Genomic DNA, 17796 nt, shown 5'->3' with positions numbered 1-17796 from the left:
GTCCCACAGCCTTAGATCATGAATTGGAACTTGGGATACTTAGCATACTGAGCAGAACACAAAGCATATTGCTTATCACCACTGTGTACCCATAATAAACTTCTCAAGGCTGTGTGATATCCAAAATATAAATCATTAGGTGTATGTTCTTTTGGGAGCCAAACATCTAACAGTGGCTGTTTTGGAGAGAGTAAATCCATCTTGAATCTTGGTCCAGTTACAAGAATGACTAATTTTATACTAGATGCTCACATGATTCAAAAGTGTGTAAATGACTCAGCCCATTAATATCCTTCACTCCTGTGATCTTCTCTCCCAGTGAAATAATAGCTATAAGGCAGTAATGATGATTGGAGGAGGAGACCTTGACTTTGTCCTGTGGCAATAAAATGACACACTGAGTAACTGCATATGTGTACAGTATTGTTTGAAAGAAATGAAGTGTGTGATCATCATATAAATATTACAGATTTTAGTTTAAAGTATGCTAAAAATAATACATAGTTTCAGTATGTGTAAAGACCACGAGTTTGCCTTTTGTTCCTACCTTTATTTCTTTTTCTGAAACAACGAGCCTCTGTTCATAGGGACAAGCCACCAGAGATCTGACTTCATTGTTACAGTCAGCTCCTTAATTGCCTTCCCTGGCTGACATAAGACAAATACTAAAGTCACAGGAATGTTGGGTTCCCATTAAATGTAGCTAGACATTCTCAAGTGCTTTTGAACTCAAACTGAACAGTTAGTTGGAGAGTCTCTGGAAGATTTGGCAATATGTATTTTGTCTTCACTGCTCCATCATTTTGAAACACTTCATTCAACAAAAATCTGTGTATTTTGAAGTCAGCACTTTGTGCCTATCTGGCTCTTGGTAAAGTCTCCAGTGACCCAGTCACTGAGTCCAACGGACACTTCTCAGTCCTTCTTTAGCTTGACTTCTGTGCAGCATTTGACAGATCTTGAAATATCCTAGACGTTTGGGACGTTGTCTTTTGGTTATCCTGTTAATTCTTGCACTTTTTATTTCTTGATCCTTCAAACTACCCCATAAATTCAGTATTCTCCAGAGTTCTTGCCTTACTCTTTTTTTTTTTTTTGGTTTCTGTTTATTTCCTCTCCTTGGTAATCCCATTCATTTCCAGATTTCCATTAAAATCCATGCCCTGATTTCTCTACGTGGGTGTTCATGTCAGTCTGTGGAGCTGCAGGCCTGGGTATCCAGCTACCCTGGAGATACATATAATGATAATCACAACAATAACACCTACTCCTCACTGACTGTTCTCTATGACAAATAGCTCACCAGAGCTGTATTGCTTCATCCCAGCTATTCCTGTCCGCAACATTGGGAGGGAAATCCTGTTACTATTTTCTGTCTACAAGTGAGGAAACTAAGGTTAGATGCATTTAGTAACTTTTCTAATGTCATTTAGTTAGCAGAAGAGCCTCATTTTTAATCTCAAGTCTAGAGCCCAAGGTTTTCATTAATACTGGGGATTAGCATGTCAGAATGGAATCCTTTACTTTCCCCTCTCTTCCCCACACTCTCCTTTCCCTGTTATTCTCTGTCCTGTTTGGAAGGACCATATTTCATCCCTAAGGTAGATGTCTGGGGATTGCACTTGACCCAGACTGTGGATCACAGTAGTACTTTGCTTTTTTGTGTTCAAAATATTGACATCTTGTTTGCATTAATAAGGTTAGGTTTCAAATTCCTGGCTTCAGGCTGATAATGTATTGTTTGGTCTATATGTTGTTTTAAAGACCAAAAGAAAAAAAGATCTCACAGAAGTCTAGATTTGTACCTTTTCCTTAGAAACCTGGACTTGCTGTCACATGGCATTGGTCCCCCAGAGCTGTGGCGCAGCTTCGTCTCACCTGGGGCTGCTGCTGGCTGCTTCCGCATGGTGCTCACCACTCCCTGTTGTCCTTGCTTCTTGGGGGTTTCCTCAGGTCCGTGCACGTGCAGCCCCATGGGCAGTTAGGACCCCTGGTAAAGACTCCTATGCTTGTGCAGGTAGTCTTCTTCCCTCTCTAGTTTTTGCCCTAGTACTTAAAGTGAAAGTTGCTCAGTCGTGTCTGACTCTTTGCGACCCCATGGACTATACATACAGTCCATGGAATTCTCCAGGCCAGGATCCTGGAGTAGGTAGCGGTCCCCTTCTCTAGGGGATTTTCCCAATCCAGGGGTTGAACCCAGGTCTTCTGCATTGCGGGTGGGTTCTTTACCAGCTGAGTCACCAGGGAAGCCCCTAGTACTTGAAGGATTTCCTCAAATGAAATCTGCTACTTGCTTTCTCTTAGTGTTTCTGATTTATGTTCCCCCACTGGTTCCTTCTCAGTCCGCAAACATGTTGAAGACTCTGTGCTAAAGTTGGAAGGAAAGAAAAAAAAAATATGTTCTGTGCGCCAAAGTTAAACACAAACGTGGCATATTTAAGTCTTCATGGCATTGACAGCGTTCCCGATTTCTGATTAAGAAGTGAGAGAAACCCAAGGCCTAGAAGGATTGTCCCCAAATCCACAACTTAGGGGCCCAGACCTGTCTGATCTTGGGGTCCATGTTCTTTCTCCACCATCATGTCAACTTCACTTAAAGCTACTGTTGACTGCTCTACGAATAAACAAGTGTCCTTTGCTCTCTCCCGCGATCTGCTTCCCATCTCTTTCTCCTTCCCTTGCTGCCAAACTTGATTCACGGTACCCCTTAGTCCCTCTTCTCACATCACTAGAGTAGAATTTGCCGTCTCTGTAATTCACTTGTTCATCAGTGTCATTTGAGCAGCTGCTGAAACATAGAGTATACTGGGCACCATGAAATGATCCTTGCCTGAGAGAAGCTTTGCAGGCTAGTAGGTTGAAACAGATAAGTAGTTCCAGTGCAGTGTACCAGTGCCTGGTAATTAAATCCAGTGGTTTCTTTTTAGCCCTTATCTTACTCGAGCTCTCCTGCATCGTTTTTTCCAAAGGACAAGCGTCTCTTAAGGAAATTTTCTCTTTTCTTTTCTTCTTGGACTGGCCTTAACTCCTGGTTTTCTTCTTCACTTTTTTTTTTTTTTTTTTAAAGAATTCCTTTTGCATTTCTCTTCTTTTTCTTCATATGCTGTCATTTTAAATGTCTCTCCAGCTGCTTACTAGATCTTTCCATTTAGATGTTGTCCAGACGTTCAGGATTGCCCTCTCTTTCCTCAAGAAAATTTTATGTAATTAGTTGCTCATATTAAAAATCTTGAAGTCATCATCAGTTTCATGTCTTCCTCTCACAAAATGACTCAGTAATTCTGCTTCAAAAATAGCAATAGAATTCGATCAAGTTGCCAGCCCCTCTGCCATTAGTTAGCATAGGCCATTCTTCTTTTTCCTTTCCTGTCTTAGTGCATCCTCGATGCTTTAACTACAGCAATCTTTTTCTTTTTTAGAGAAAGAAAATTGTCATGGTGTTATCACTTTATTCGTTACAGTATTTTAATGTCTTTCCCTGCTGCCTATCAGATCAAGCCTCACTTTCACAGCCTGGCTCCCAAAGCTGTTCACTACCTACTCCTGATCAGCTTTTCTGGTCTTCTCTCCTGTTTAGCTACACAGAGAAGGCACTCACTTGATAAGTGGGTGCTACTCAAAAACATGACCTTTTCTTTCCAGGACAATATTAAATTCCCATTCTGTTAACTATGGTGTCTGCTAAGTTTACTTCTCGGTTAGTTTCTATCATTTAAAAATTATAATGGCATAAAGATTAACAGTCTGTAGGCTATTTTTAAAATTCTCTCAAAATTTCTTTAACCCAGTGTATGAACTGAATTGTGTTCTCCCAACATTCATATGTTGAAGGCCTAACCTCTAGTATCTCAGAATGTGTTTGGACATAGAGTCTTTAAAGAGATAATCAAAGGTAAAATGAGGTCATTGGAGTGCTTCCTTTTAATGTGGTGACTGGTGTCCTTTCAAGAGAAGAATATTTGGACACAGACATGTACAGAGAGAAGACCGTGTAACAGGGAGAAGATGACCATCTACAAACCAACTCTGCTGTCACCTTGGTCTCAGATTCCTAGTCTCCAGAACTATGAGAAAATACACATTTGTGGTTTAAGCCATCTAGTTTGTGTTACTTTGCTATGACAGTCTTACCAGACTAGTACACCCAGTGACTTAAAACTCAGGTTTTAAGTCTTGTATCCAGGCAGTTTATCCTTAGGAAAAGGATGGACTAAGGCTCTAATAGATCCTCTCCTCCCCCTCAGACTTCTTGGAGGTATTTTTATGTTTGTCTTAGGAAAAGAGGGCCATCCTTACTTTTTCAGACTAGGTAACACTTATGGTCAACTAACAACTCAAAGAATGGCTTTTTTCTTTCCTCATTTGGGATTCTGTGTCTCTTTATCTTGAGAATACAAACAATGCAAGAAACCATTAAAAAATAGAATTAATCCCTATTTATTGCATTGATTTAAACAGATAATGAGTTTAATATTTTTCAGGCTCTCATTTTGAGAGCTGGAGTACAGTAAGTTCTCCTTGCAACAGATAGCTATGCCAACTGCAGCATCAAGTTTCCAGAGAAGGTATTTGCTGCAGTGAAATTGTGTGCTTTACAGCAGTTCTCTGGAGGTTCTAGCTGTGGGGGAAGAAAGTACTCTGAATCGCTAAGTTTGATGTATTCGGGTTTTCCTTGTCATACTTCAAATTGCTACATTGTCAACTCCAAAATGCCTCCACCCCCTGCCCCAACACTTTTCTACCCAACTCCTCAGCAGTGGTTGTATTTGATTTGGGGAGATTAAGTATGTTGAGTGGGTTAGAGACTTTGTTGGAAAAGGACATCTGCAGTTACTGATATCTGCTCAGATTAGCTCTTTTCTGATCATGGAAGATTAAATAATAATTTCATACTAATCAAAGACCTTGAGAAGCTTCATATGTATGCTTTTATTTTACAAATCCAGAAAGGGAGCCCCTTATTCTTTTTTGAGAACTCATTTATTTTCTGTGTCTGCTCTGTGCCCTCTTCTTGCTACAGCCTTGAACTTGTTTCATCTTGTTCTCTCCAGTGTAGAGACAGAGAATAACTATGCACTGGGTAGAAGCAGTTATTTTTGTGGTATTAGGCGTTATTCGATTGATTGTCTTTGTACCTTCTTGTTTCCAAACTGAGCTTTATTGTTTCTTTAGCCTTATAGGACTTATTTTAAATTTTTAATTACATATAACTTGTCACTAAAGCCTCGCCATGTTTTTCACACCTCTCTTTGATGATGGATCCAGCACTGGTTGAGCTTCATCAGTGCAATGAGAAGACAGTCATTTCCTATACTCTGTACTTTACATGTAGATTTAGGTATTTTGATTTCATATAGATTTAGGTATTTTGATTTCATGCTTAATTTTCATTTTTGATTTGGCTAATGCATAGCATGCATAGCAATTAAACAAAAGAATATTATCTAATTCTTTGCTCCATGACAGAAGATAATCAAAGCAGAGGACTTACAGATAATCTTTTGACTTTGAATGGTAAAATATGATGCTTTCAACATTTTTGCATGTTTGAAAATTTTATAATAAAATATTGGGGGAGGGGAGAATAAAGATTGAGAGGTTAGCCTTGAACAGACTAGGGGCACTTACTCCTGGTGACCGCAGATGGTGGAAGTTCAAGGTTCAAGTCTCCACTCATTTTGTGAAGGAGGAGCCAGCCTCACCTGCCGGGGCCGAGGACCAGAGAAGAGGAGTGCTGGAGAGAATGCAGGACAGACTCAAGAGGAAGGAGAGGGGACCGCATAGACCTAAATGAAAAGAAGGCGCCGTCACGCTCAGGTTCTGGTGAAGGTGGAGGACACAGTTGCGCGGTACTTGTCTGGACACGGCAAGTCAGCAGGGCAACGAGGGGATAGTGTAAGAAACCAAAGGGTAGGTGGGGTAAATGAGTTTCTCTGCTGTCCGCTAGCAGTCTGTTTCTGAAACAGGGCCCTGCCCCCCTGGTTCTCTGTTGAAGGAAATTCTGTTTTCTACCGCTATATTTTTTGAATAAAATGCAAGAAAAATTCTGTTACAAGACTGTGTCATTGTTAACATTCAACTACAGTAATTTTATTGTCCTCCTCAGGTAAAAGAAGAACGTTCAGAGAAAATACCTGATCTAAAATTATTAGTGGAGAAGAAGTTTTTGGCTTTACAGAATAAGAATTCCGATGCAGACTTTCAAAATAATGAAAAATTTGTCCAATTTAAACAACAGCTGAAAGAACTAAAGAAGCAATGTAAGTCAGCATGCTTTGCTTTGGTTTGGCTTTTTTAAATTAGGGAACTGACTGGATTAACAGTCCCAGAAACTGATTTTTATAGAGTTTGCTTATCTGCTTGGCTTGATCTTTCTAAATCGCTTTTTTATTGTTGTTGCAATTCTGTATTTTGTCTAACTTTTGGTTCAAATCAGCTATCCATTTCTGAAAGCCAACGGTTTCCACAAAGTGCTAAGAAAATTCCCCAGCAGGTAGAGAAAGTTACACTGTTATTGTCCCACTGCTGAGAAAGAAATTGGGAAAATAAAACTAAAAGCTGTTTTATTAAAATACCAAAGGTAGTTTTCAAATTTTAAACTGCTGTGCCAAGCTTTAAAATAACTGTATCTTGATTCTAGTTTTTCTGTTTTAGAGTAGCAGGAGCAATGTTTTCTCAAATGTGAGACCAAAATTCTCTTGATCTCTTCTGTCTTGGTGGTAGTATAAATTCCATGTGATTTTCATTTTTTTTTTTTTGCCTTACCAGGAAACTTTATTATACTCAGGGTTTTAATGCACATAATTTTAATTTAAAAATGAGAGTATAAAAATTACTAGTTGTACCCCAGAAGTCTTGAAGACAGTATTGGCAGAAATGTATGTTTTTTGTACAGTGAAGTACATTTCCTTTTTTTCCTCCCTTTTTCCCCATATAATCCACATACCAATTTTATGTAATTTTATTGTTTTTACACTAGCATCAGTCGTTGTTCTTTAGGTTTGAGGCTCTTTTATTCCTTAGAGAATTGAACAAAGTAATTTTTTTTTCAAACTTTGGTTTCATATCACCTTCATTTGCATATACATGGGACAGGAATGCATGATACAAGATAAATTTACTTCATGTTCATATTTGTATTTAGCAGAAGGATTCCTATTTTTAAATAGGCCTTCTTTTAAATATAAGCATTTTCTTTAAATTGATGCTGAGATCTCAAAAAATAACTGAGGAAGCAGCTTTACTTTTGTCTATTTTACAAATAACTTAAGTTTCACAATTTGGAATGTTTTGCAATCATGATGAGACTTTTCTGTTACTGTAAATTTAAATAGTAAGCATTTTCCCCACATTTCAAATCTATGTGTTTTTTTGGTGGTGGTGGTTCTTCATTGAACAGCACAGCTACCAAATCTCTCTAAATTAATTTGTACTGTTTCCCCAGATGGATAACAATTCTCCAAATAGGTAATAATTTGCTAGTGCCTTTCTGGTCTAGATGCTAGTGAATTGAAGTTTTTGCTTTGGTCAAAATAACCAAATCATTTTATTTTTCTTCTTGGAGACAATAATCACAAATTATGGCAGATTTAGCATCTGATCATAATTCTTGATTTTTTTTTTAGATATTTTATAATACAGATTAAAGGACAAATATTCAAAAACAGAAATTTCTTCCCACTTTGTTATTGTTTACAAAATTATTATTCCATAAGAGAAAACTATAAAGATCTTTAGAATCATATACTCATGTGGAAGTGCCTTCTAATTAACAGTGTGTATTCAACAGAATTATAATTATTGGAATTATAGTATCATTTCTTTAATTCTCTCTAAAATGAGGAATGAGGGAGAGGTTTCCCCAGGCCAGCAGTATACATCATTTGTCTGGACAGTTAAACCTTACTACAGAGTAAATTTATATTTAAGAAAACTTCCTTATATAGGGTTTCCTTACATATGGTAACACTAGAATTAAGAGAACTTTCCTTTTATGTCTCCTGAAGTAATCTTTTTAAAAATTTTAAAATATCAAATGGTGAAACAAGCAAAATATTAATACTCTTTTAAGATACTCTGTAAGATGTATATACTTTACTTGCAGAAATGTGATTTTTAGTGCATTATTATTAGCGCTATCAGTTAAACTGATGCCATGCCTCCTGGATTTCATTTCTTTTAATGTAACGCTAGTGAGGATGCTGGTTAGCACGAGGCTTGTGCAGTTTTGTGGAGCCAAGTCAAAGAAACTATGATTTATAAAGAAGCTGGTGAATCTATTTATTTTGAGAGATTTTCTGAAGGCAAGGAATTACAATAGTAATTTTGTGGATTTTTTTTTTAAGATTGGAAAAGACAAGCCAGGGAGAGATACTTGAATCTAGTTACCTATTTTGACGAAGGCTAAAGCATTTTTATGGTCTGCACATAGTAGAAGAGTTCTTCCAATGAAAATCACCCCACATTTTCACCAACTTTATTATTCAAGAACATAAATTGCATGGGATTACATTTTACCAGATAAGGATTTAATGAAAGAAATACCAGGAAGCTCTTAGGCGGGGGGGGAATCAAGGAGACTGAAATGAGGAGGTCTATCTGGTGCCCTGACCTGAGGAGGTGCCCTCATTTCTCAAGGCAGCTCTGCCTACAGCAGTTAATCCTGCTGCAGCTCAGCGGCTGGTTCTCAAAGTGACTGGTGTCAAGAACCCCTTACATTCTTAAACTCACTGAGGGCCATGGACTCCCGTGGTGGTCCAGTGGTTAAGACTCTGCTTCCAATGCTGAGGATGCAGGTTTGACCCCTGGTTGATTAGGGAACTAAGGTCCCACGTGCCATGGGGTGTGGCCAGTTTACGTGTGTGTGTGTCTGTGTATAAACAGCATATTTTTTAAAATTATTTTTTATTTAGGTCCCCCAGACAGCTTTTTAACTTTTCATAGGTTGTAGCTGTTGGTATCTAAATAGAAATCAAAACTGAGGAACTTAAAAAATATTAATGCACTTAAAAAAATCAATCATAAGTCCATTACATGTTAATAAAAAGAACACAGGGAGGCCTGGCGTGCTGCGATTTATGGGGTTGCAAAGAGTTGGACACGACTAAGTGACTGAACTGAACTGACTGATGACATATAACTAGGTATTTTCCAAACAAAGAAAAATTAGTGGGAAGAGTGGCATTATTTTACATTTTTGCAAGTCTTTTCAATTTCTGGCTTAATAGAATGCAGCTGGGTCTTCATATTTGCTCATGCATTTAATCTGTTGTGCATTGTTTTGATTGATGATTGATTTTTTTTAAGTGTTTGGGTTGAACCAAAGAAAGTCCAGCTTCACACATAGGTAGTTGGACTTGCTGAAAGGATCTTGCAGACCCCCTGAAATTCTCATTTTGAAAACCACAGATTTAGGCCAAGGGTCAGTACGTATGGCCCCGTTGGCCAAATTCAGCCTACACCCTCTTTCTCTGTGACCTGCAAGCTAAGATTTTTCTTTAATATTTTTCAATTGTTGGGGGGAAAAAAGTCAAGAGAAGAATGTGATGTGAAAATTAAATTATTCAGATTTTAGTGTTCATATGTAAATTTTTATGAGAATCTAGACACATTCATTCATTTACATGTTGTCTATAGGTGCTTTACATCATAATGGCAGAGTTGAGAGGTTGCATCAGAGACCATCTGACCCACAAAACTTGTTTTTACTATCTGACTCTTTCCTGAATGGTAATTAGAAATAAGGGAAGGTATTTTTGTTGTTGTTAACTTTAGATTTTTTTCCTAATGCTGCTGCTAAGTCTCTTCAGTCGTGTCCGATTCTGTGTGACCCCATAGATGGCAGCCCACCATCTACTCTGTCCCTGGGATTCTCCAGGCAAGAATACTGGAGGGAGTTGCTATTTCCTTCTCCAACGCATGCATGCACGCTAAGTCGCTTCAGTCATGTCCGACTCTGTGCGACCTCATGGACAGCAGCCCACCAGGCTCCTCTGTCCACGGGATTCTCTAGGCAAGAGTACTGGAGTGGGTTGCCATTTCCTTCTCCAAGACTTTTTCCTAAGTACCATGCATTTGTCTCAGGTATATTCAGAACACCTTGTGTGCCTGCTGTATATGAATCTTTGCAGCTGGTGCTCTGAGATCAAAATAAGGCAGAGTTCCAGGACCTGGAGAAGATAATATATACAATTCTGGTAGAGCCATGAAAGCAAATATCCAAGCAAAAGCAAAGACACAATGTCAAAAACAAATATTATACAAGTGGGCCTTAATGGAGGAAGAACAGGAATGCAGATTTTATCTGCGTTGGTTGATAGGGGTTGCCTGGAACTATGTGTTCAAAATGCTTCAGAGGCTGGGTTCAGGCCTTGCAAGAAAGGGTGTGCTGAAGGATTGTGGGAAAAGAAGAGAAGCAGTGCAGATATCTGGTATTTACCATCTCTAGAATATAACAGCAGCAGATGAATTATACTCATTTGAGGCTATGCTTACTCTGAAGGTCACATACTTCAGTTGTACACAGTAAGGTTTTTTAGTAGTTATTTGTGTCTTGCAGATATTGCCAGGCATTCAATCCATCTTCTTTGGGCAAATTGTTTTATGTGTGGGTACCCAGTGTCCTAAGTATTAGAGATATTATGTCTGCCTCAACTTCCTAGGATTATTACCAAGGTTAAATGAGATAGTAGATCTTTGCAAACTCTGAAACTTTACATTTAAGTTATTATTGACAAAGAGCTAGTAAAGCATAGTGGAAAGAATGTGAGTTTAGCAGCCAGAAGACCTGGGTTTGAGTCAATAAGTAAGTAGCCTGATCTCTGTACCAGTACCACCCATTTTTCTTAGGGCTAATTCTTAGAGTCATACAAATCAAGATTGTGATTGAAGATAATTTTTATATTTGGTGGCAGTGATGATAAATGAGCCAGCAAACAGTTTTCACAGAAGAGAATTCTGTTCCCCTAAATGGTAATCATGGTCTTACTAACCCAAGTTGTAAAATAAACAATATGACTTGGTTTAGGGCAGACAGAACCAGACCAAGTTGGATAAAATTATTTTAATATACCTGAACAGTATATTCATATTGTAATATTCTCTCTTCCTTGTCTCTTTTACTTAAACAGTTTACAGTATTGCAACTCATGGTTTCCTGTGATTTTAACGTCAGGAGAACTTAATTAGAATATGCAGACAGACGCCTCTGTATAAATGGGCTTCTCTGGTAGCTCAGCTGGTATAGAATCTGCCTGCAATGCCAGAGACCCCAGTTCAGTTCCTGGGTTGGGAAGATCGCTGGAGAAGGGATCAGCCACCCACTCCAGTATTCTTGGGTTTCCCTGGTGCTCAGATGGTAAAGAATCCACCTGTAATGCGGGAGACCTGAGTTCGATCCCTGGGTTGGAAAGATCCCCTGGAGAAGGAAATGCCAACCCCCTCCAGTATTCTGGCCTGGAGAATTCCATGGGGTCCCAAAGAGTCGGACACAAGTTTCACTTTCTGTATAAACACTTTCTCAAGTTTTCAAGTAATCTTTCTGGTGTTCCTTATTCACTTACCAATTATATAATTAGGAGGCATTGAAAGTTTTAGTATAGGTCAGCAAGGCAGAAATCGAGGGAATTTTACAATAGTTCATACTTAGGAACCTTTACAATTTAAGGGCATCACTTTGTTGTCAAAATAGAATTTACTCTAAATCTGAGAGCTTTAGTATTAAATAATAGGAAATGTAATTTTGATGGTACCTTTAAATGTTAAAAGAGCATGTCTTTTTTAATGCATATTTGCTAATCTGAAGGTGTTCACCACAAATTTAACAGTATACTTAGGTCATATATGAGATATGCAGAATACGAGATACAGAGATAATTGAATCCATGTGTGAAACTCAGAAATCAATTTAAGTGATACATATATCTGGACACAGAAATCATTATCACTTCTCATAATACCACACACACAACATAGGAATTCACACCATAATCTTGTAAGTTATATGGGTTTAGAAAATAACTGTGTGCCATCACTTGAAACATGCTCATTATAGGGCTCAAAACTGATAAAATAGGGAGTGGCCATTCACTTCACAAAAGATTTGCTCACAGATTCTGTTAGATAGGGAGTTCCTTAGGAATACTAGAATAACTTTACTGTTCCTTGTGGGTTGCTTACCCCATCCTTCATCATCTGTTCAAAGCCACAGTGTCATTCCACGTGAGCAGGGCCTTCTGTATTTTGCCTACTGCTGTATTCCTTGAGGTCTAGGTACCTGGTATGTAATGCACAGATCCTTGATGGTCACAAGAGTCTTCAGGAGAACTGCCATATACTTGAGAGCTTGTGCTTAGTTGCTCAGTCGTGTCTCTTTGCAACCCCATGGACTGTAGCCCACCAGGCTCCTCTGTCCACGGAATTTCCCAGACAAGGATGCTAGAGCGGGTTGCCGTTTCCTATTCCAGGGAATCTTCCCAACCCAGGGATTGAACCCGCGTCTCCTGCATTGGCAAGCAGATTCTAGGAAGCCCACACAAGAGGTTATGCCCTACCTAAAGGAGATGCCTGCAACCTGGCCAATCCCTGCTGCTATGAGGGAGGGTGGACACAGTGTTACCAGATCTTCAGGTTTTTGGGAAAACCCAGAAGTTTAGCTGATTATTTTTCAGTTACTAAATTTTTGAAACACTATATGAACAGAACTGTCAGTTTGTGAGCTTTGATTTTGCCTCCTCGTAATACCATTTTTCACTGCCTTGCTAAGCACTTAATGGGACATCAGTATTAATTTGTCCAATTAACAGTAGATTATGATTTCTTCAAGGAAAGGGATGCTTTTATTTAAAGATACTTCAAAGTAAGGCCAGATTTTATGCATTTCCTGCCATTTGGGAATGTGGAGTAGGAACCCAGTGGATTCTGTTGAAAAGCAGGTGGAGATTTTATGTTGAGGGGCCAAATAGGGGAATCCCTACACCAGTTGCAGATGAACAGTAGAGTTTTAGGGAAGATTAGCTCTTTTGAGGATTGGAAATGTGTATGTGAGTTTTGAAGCCTACTAGAAGGAGAGAGGTGAGGAAGAAGCAAAGGAGGTGCTTAGATACACATTGGATGTGTTTAAACTACACCAGGTGTTGGCCAACCTGACTTAATGCTGATCCCCTTCAACCTATAAATGTCTTTGTCGTGCAATATAACTGTCTATCCAAACAACATATATTGCTGGGCTGCAATTAACCAAAGCCCAAGACCCTTTAAGGTAGGAATAGTTTCTCATTCATCTCTGTGTTCCTTTTGTTCCTTATCTAGTTAGAGCTCAGGTAATATTTATAGAACAGAATTATTCAACTAGAAAAAGAGGGTCAGAATCTAGTTAAGGTAGTCTGATGGTAAAACGTCTTTTCCCTTCGATACTGTGCCATCAGTAGAGAAGAAAAGAAGAGGAAGAAAATTGGCATACATGGCTTTGGGATCTAAAATCAGCAGCAGAGGGTTAACAACTATATTGCCTTTGACAGTCCTTTATTTTTTTAATTATTCAGAAAAGACAGCATGCATGATCCTGTGTTATAACCTGTTATAGTGATATGTTGGTGTAAATGTATCGTATATGTAGCAACACATAGTTTTTAACACCACAGCAGCAGCATACTCAGGAATTGATGCTCACTTACTTAGAACATTTAAGCAAACTTATAAAAGTTTAGGCTTGCTCGCTCTTCTATAGACAATTTTTCATCTCTGTGGCCCTTAGTTAATCTTCATTTTTTCTTTAATATTGATGATACCATCACCATTCATTTGCTGGATGACCACTAACGGTTGGGAAATGCTAAAAGTCATAAGTTTCACAACAGAGATTGACTTTTCCACAGTGGATTATATCCTGAGGACTCATGCTCATTGAGTGAAATTTACGCCCTGTGCAAATGTTTTATTCTTTGTGTATTTGCCTCTCTCCTTCTTCCTCTTTGAGTCATTCTGTCTGATTCTTTTGTGGCTCTTTCCTCCCTTCTGCTTTCTTTGTGTTTCCCACCCAGATGGTTTCTCTTTCCCGTAGGTCTTTACTTACATCAGGGGTAGCTAAGTGCTACCATTCCCGTCTTAATGATGAAGCAGCTTCCGAGAGATTAAGTGATATGCCCAGGGTTACAAAGTTCATAAACAGTGGAACCAGATGACAGGAGATGCCAAGGGGAGAGAGAGTATTAGAAAGAGATGTAACTATCCTCTCTCTTCTGTTTCATACAGTTATTTCCTAGGAAGTTTTACACTTTAAAGCAGATTTGGGGTTCAGTTGAGTTGCTCAGTTGTGTCCAACTCTTTGCGACCTCATGGACTGCAGGACACCGGGCTTCCCTGTCCATTACCAGCTCCCGAAGCTTGCTCAAATTCATGTCCATCGAGTCGGAGAAACCATCCAACCATCTCGTCCTCGTCACCTTCTCCCCCTGCCTTCAATCTTTCCCAGCATCAGGATCTCTTCTAAGGAGTCAGTCCTTCGCATCAGGTGGGAAAATATTGGAGCTTCAGCTTCAGCATCAGTCCTTCCAATAAGTATTCAGGACTGATTTCCTTTAGGGTTGACTGGTTTGATCTCTTTGCAGTCCAGGGGACTCTCAAGAGCTAGTGAAACTAATTCCGATCAGATTGATTCTCTTGTGGTGGAGTTTTAATCAGGGCATTAAGCTATCAGGGAGCTCTTTGGGAGTGAAAAATTGGCTTTTCTACATGTGTGTTGTAATAAGCAATAAAAGATGCCCGTATACTCCACCTTCACTCCAGAGTTTCCCCTAGTCTTTTAGGAAAATAGTATGCAGTTCAGTTCAGTCACTCAGTCGTGTCCAACTCTTTGCGACCCCATGAATCACAGCACACCAGGCCTCCCTGTCCATTACCAACTCCTGGAGTTTACCCAAACTCATGTCCATTGAGTCAGTGATGCCATCCAGCCATCTCATCCTCTGTCATCCCCTTCTCCTCCTGCCCCCAATCTCTGCCAGCATCAGGGTCTCTTTTCCAGTGAGTCAACTCTTCGCATGAGGTGGCCAAAATATTGGAGTTTCGGCTTCAACATCAGTCCTTCCAATGAACACCCAGGACTGAGCTCCTTTAGGATGGACTGGTTGGATCTCCTTGCAGTCCAAAGGACTCTCAAGAGTCTTCTCCAACACCACAGTTCAAAAGCATCAATTCTTCGGTGCTCAGCTTTCTTCACAGTCCAACTCTCACATCCATACATGACCACTGGAAAACCATAGCCTTGACTAGACAGACCTTTGTTGGCAAAGTAATGTCTTTTCAATATGCTATCTAGGTTGGTCATACCTTTCCTTCCAAGGAGTAAGCGTCTTTTAATTTCATGGCTGCAGTCACCATCTGCAGTGATTCTGGAGCCCCCCAAAATAAAGTCTGACACTATTAACACTGTTTCCCCATCTAGTTCCCATGAAGTGATGGGACCGGATGCCATGAACTTTGTTTTCTGAATGTTGAGCTTTAAGCCAACTTTTTCACTCTCCTCCTTCACTTTCATCAAGAGGCTTTTTAGTTCCTCTTCACTTTCTGCAGGGTGGTGTCATCTCCATATCTGAGGTTATTGATATTTCTCCCGGCAATCTTGATTCCAGCTTGTGCTTCTTCCAGCCCAGCCTTTCTCATGATGTACTCTGCATATAAGTTAAATAAACAGGGTGACAATATATAGCCTTGATGTACTCCTTTTCCTATTTGGAACCAGTCTGTTAACTGTTGCTTCCTGACCTGTATACAGGTTTCTCAGGAGACAGGTCAGGTGGTCTCATATTCCCATCTCTTTTGGGATTTTCCACAGTTTATTGTGATCCACACAGTCAAAGGCTTTGGCATAGTCAATAAAGCAGAAATAGATGTTTTTCTGGAACTCTCTTGCTTTTTCTATGATCCAGCAGTGGATGTTGGCCATTTGATCTCTGGTTCCTCTGCGTTTTCTAAAACCAAGACGTCAGGAAGTTCACAGTTCATGTACTGCTGAAGTCTGGCTTGGAGAATTTTGAACATTACTGTATTAATAGAAGTAATAACCAGGCTTTGTACAATGACTACTACATGTGGTACTTAATCAGTGCTAGTTGAATTATTAATGCACAGGCATTGTTTGAGGGCTTGCCTATAAAAGGTATTTGTATACTTTATATACATTATTGTTTACTTCTCACAGTTCTACAACTGTACCCATATTATAGAATAGAAAATGTGCAGAGAGAGGTGAGATGGCTTTCTGAAGGTCATAAGTGCTGAAATTCAAACCCAGGTTTAGGTGACACCAGAGTTCATGTTCTTTCCCTTGTATACCACATCAACTCTTGAAAACCTTTCCATTTTTTTTTTTTTTCTCTCTCTCTCTTCTCTCAATTCAAGCATTTCGTGCATCTCTTTAAAAATTGATGTGTCCTGGGACTGTCAAGTAGTGAACAGTGAACCCAGATTATGGGTCTCTGTTGATGCCCTCTGGTGACTCTGGTGGAATCTGCTTCATCTGGCTGAGAAGCTCTTGCTTAGTCACTTGTGTATAGAGATCAGGGTGTAGGGTTCATATCAGGCCTTATATAGTACTTTGTCTGTGCTGATATTGCTTTCAAAGCAGCCCCTAGAGAATCACGTTGTAGCTGAGCCCATTTTATAAAGAAGTGAGACTCAAAAGGCAAGTAGTTTGGTCAAGGTCACAAAGTAAGTTACAGAGTGAAACTGAGTCCTCCTTTTCCAGATCCCATGGTTTTGGCAATACATTCAGTAAATAGTGCATGAGAATGCCTTTTACGGTGTGAATAGTTGCTGTGCTAGGGAGAAAGGAATAGGATGTTTATTACACCTCAAGTTTAGAACAAATTCCATGAAATGTACTTCAAGCATAACAGCAGTAATCCCATGCATGTCCGTCATCCCTTTTAATCTTTGCAGCATCCACGTGCCGGAGAGGAATGCGTGGAAAATGCAGGTTCTGTTTTTAGCAGACTGGTTCCTAGAGGTGACGTATTTACCCAGTGTCTCACCATCAGGAGGTCAGAAGGATAACAAATACATCTCTGAGGAGAGGGGAAGCTTTAGAATGAGAGATGACTATAATTAAAGTTATTAGGTTCAGGTATCAAGGGAGCAGTGAGTCAGCACCAAGTTTAAACAAACTGTGGACTGCGGGTGTTTCTCTCCTGGTGGCTTATTTTGAGAGAGTGTGATGTCATCCGTGCCCAGAAAGCAGCCTGACCCCAGAACACGAGTAAGTGTCCTGGAGAGATGCACATCACGCTTAAGAATTATCTTGTTGGATTGGAAGCATCTAGTTTGTAATTATTAGATGTATATAATAGGTACCCATTTGTAGTTGACATCTGGCTCCTACCAGCCCCTGGGAACCACTGTTTTTTTTTTTTCCCCTCCGTATAGTTTTGGCTTTTCCAGATTGCTGCATACATGGAATCATACAGGGTATAGCCTTGTAAGTGGCTTTTTTCCACTGAAGCAGAATGTGTGTGAGTTTCATCCACAGTTTGTTGCATCGTGTTGCTATAATAGTCCATCATATAGATGTACCATAGTTATAATCTCTTCTGTTCAGTCACCAACTCAAGGTCGTTTCCGTGGTTTCCAGCTTGGAGCCGTTATGTTTAAAGCTGTTCCAAGTATCATGTATAGGCTTTAATGTGAATGTAAGTTTTAATTTCTCTTGGATAAATATCAAGGTGTGCGACTGCTGACTTATGTGGTGAGTACGCATTTAACTTACAAGACACTGATAGACTGTTTTCCATGGTCCCATCT

General features: G+C 39.5%; 1 protein-coding gene across 5 annotated transcripts in view; it reads left to right on the top strand.

Moving 5' to 3' along the window:
- Positions 1 to 17796, top strand: part of NSMCE2 (NSE2 (MMS21) homolog, SMC5-SMC6 complex SUMO ligase) — a 237702-nt gene that overhangs the window by 73069 nt on the left and 146837 nt on the right. For all 5 annotated transcript variants that reach the window (XM_070802468.1, XM_070802465.1, XM_070802469.1 and 2 more), the window contains one exon: positions 6107 to 6260. In XM_070802468.1, coding sequence (XP_070658569.1) covers positions 6107 to 6260 — 154 coding nt within the window. The remainder of the gene's footprint in view (positions 1 to 6106; positions 6261 to 17796) is intronic.

Source organism: Bos indicus, chromosome 14 (genome assembly GCF_029378745.1).
Source record: "Bos indicus isolate NIAB-ARS_2022 breed Sahiwal x Tharparkar chromosome 14, NIAB-ARS_B.indTharparkar_mat_pri_1.0, whole genome shotgun sequence".
NCBI lineage: Eukaryota > Metazoa > Chordata > Mammalia > Artiodactyla > Bovidae > Bos > Bos indicus.
The sequence above is the reverse complement of the archived record's forward strand: the minus strand, read 5'-3'. Positions and strand labels throughout refer to the sequence as shown.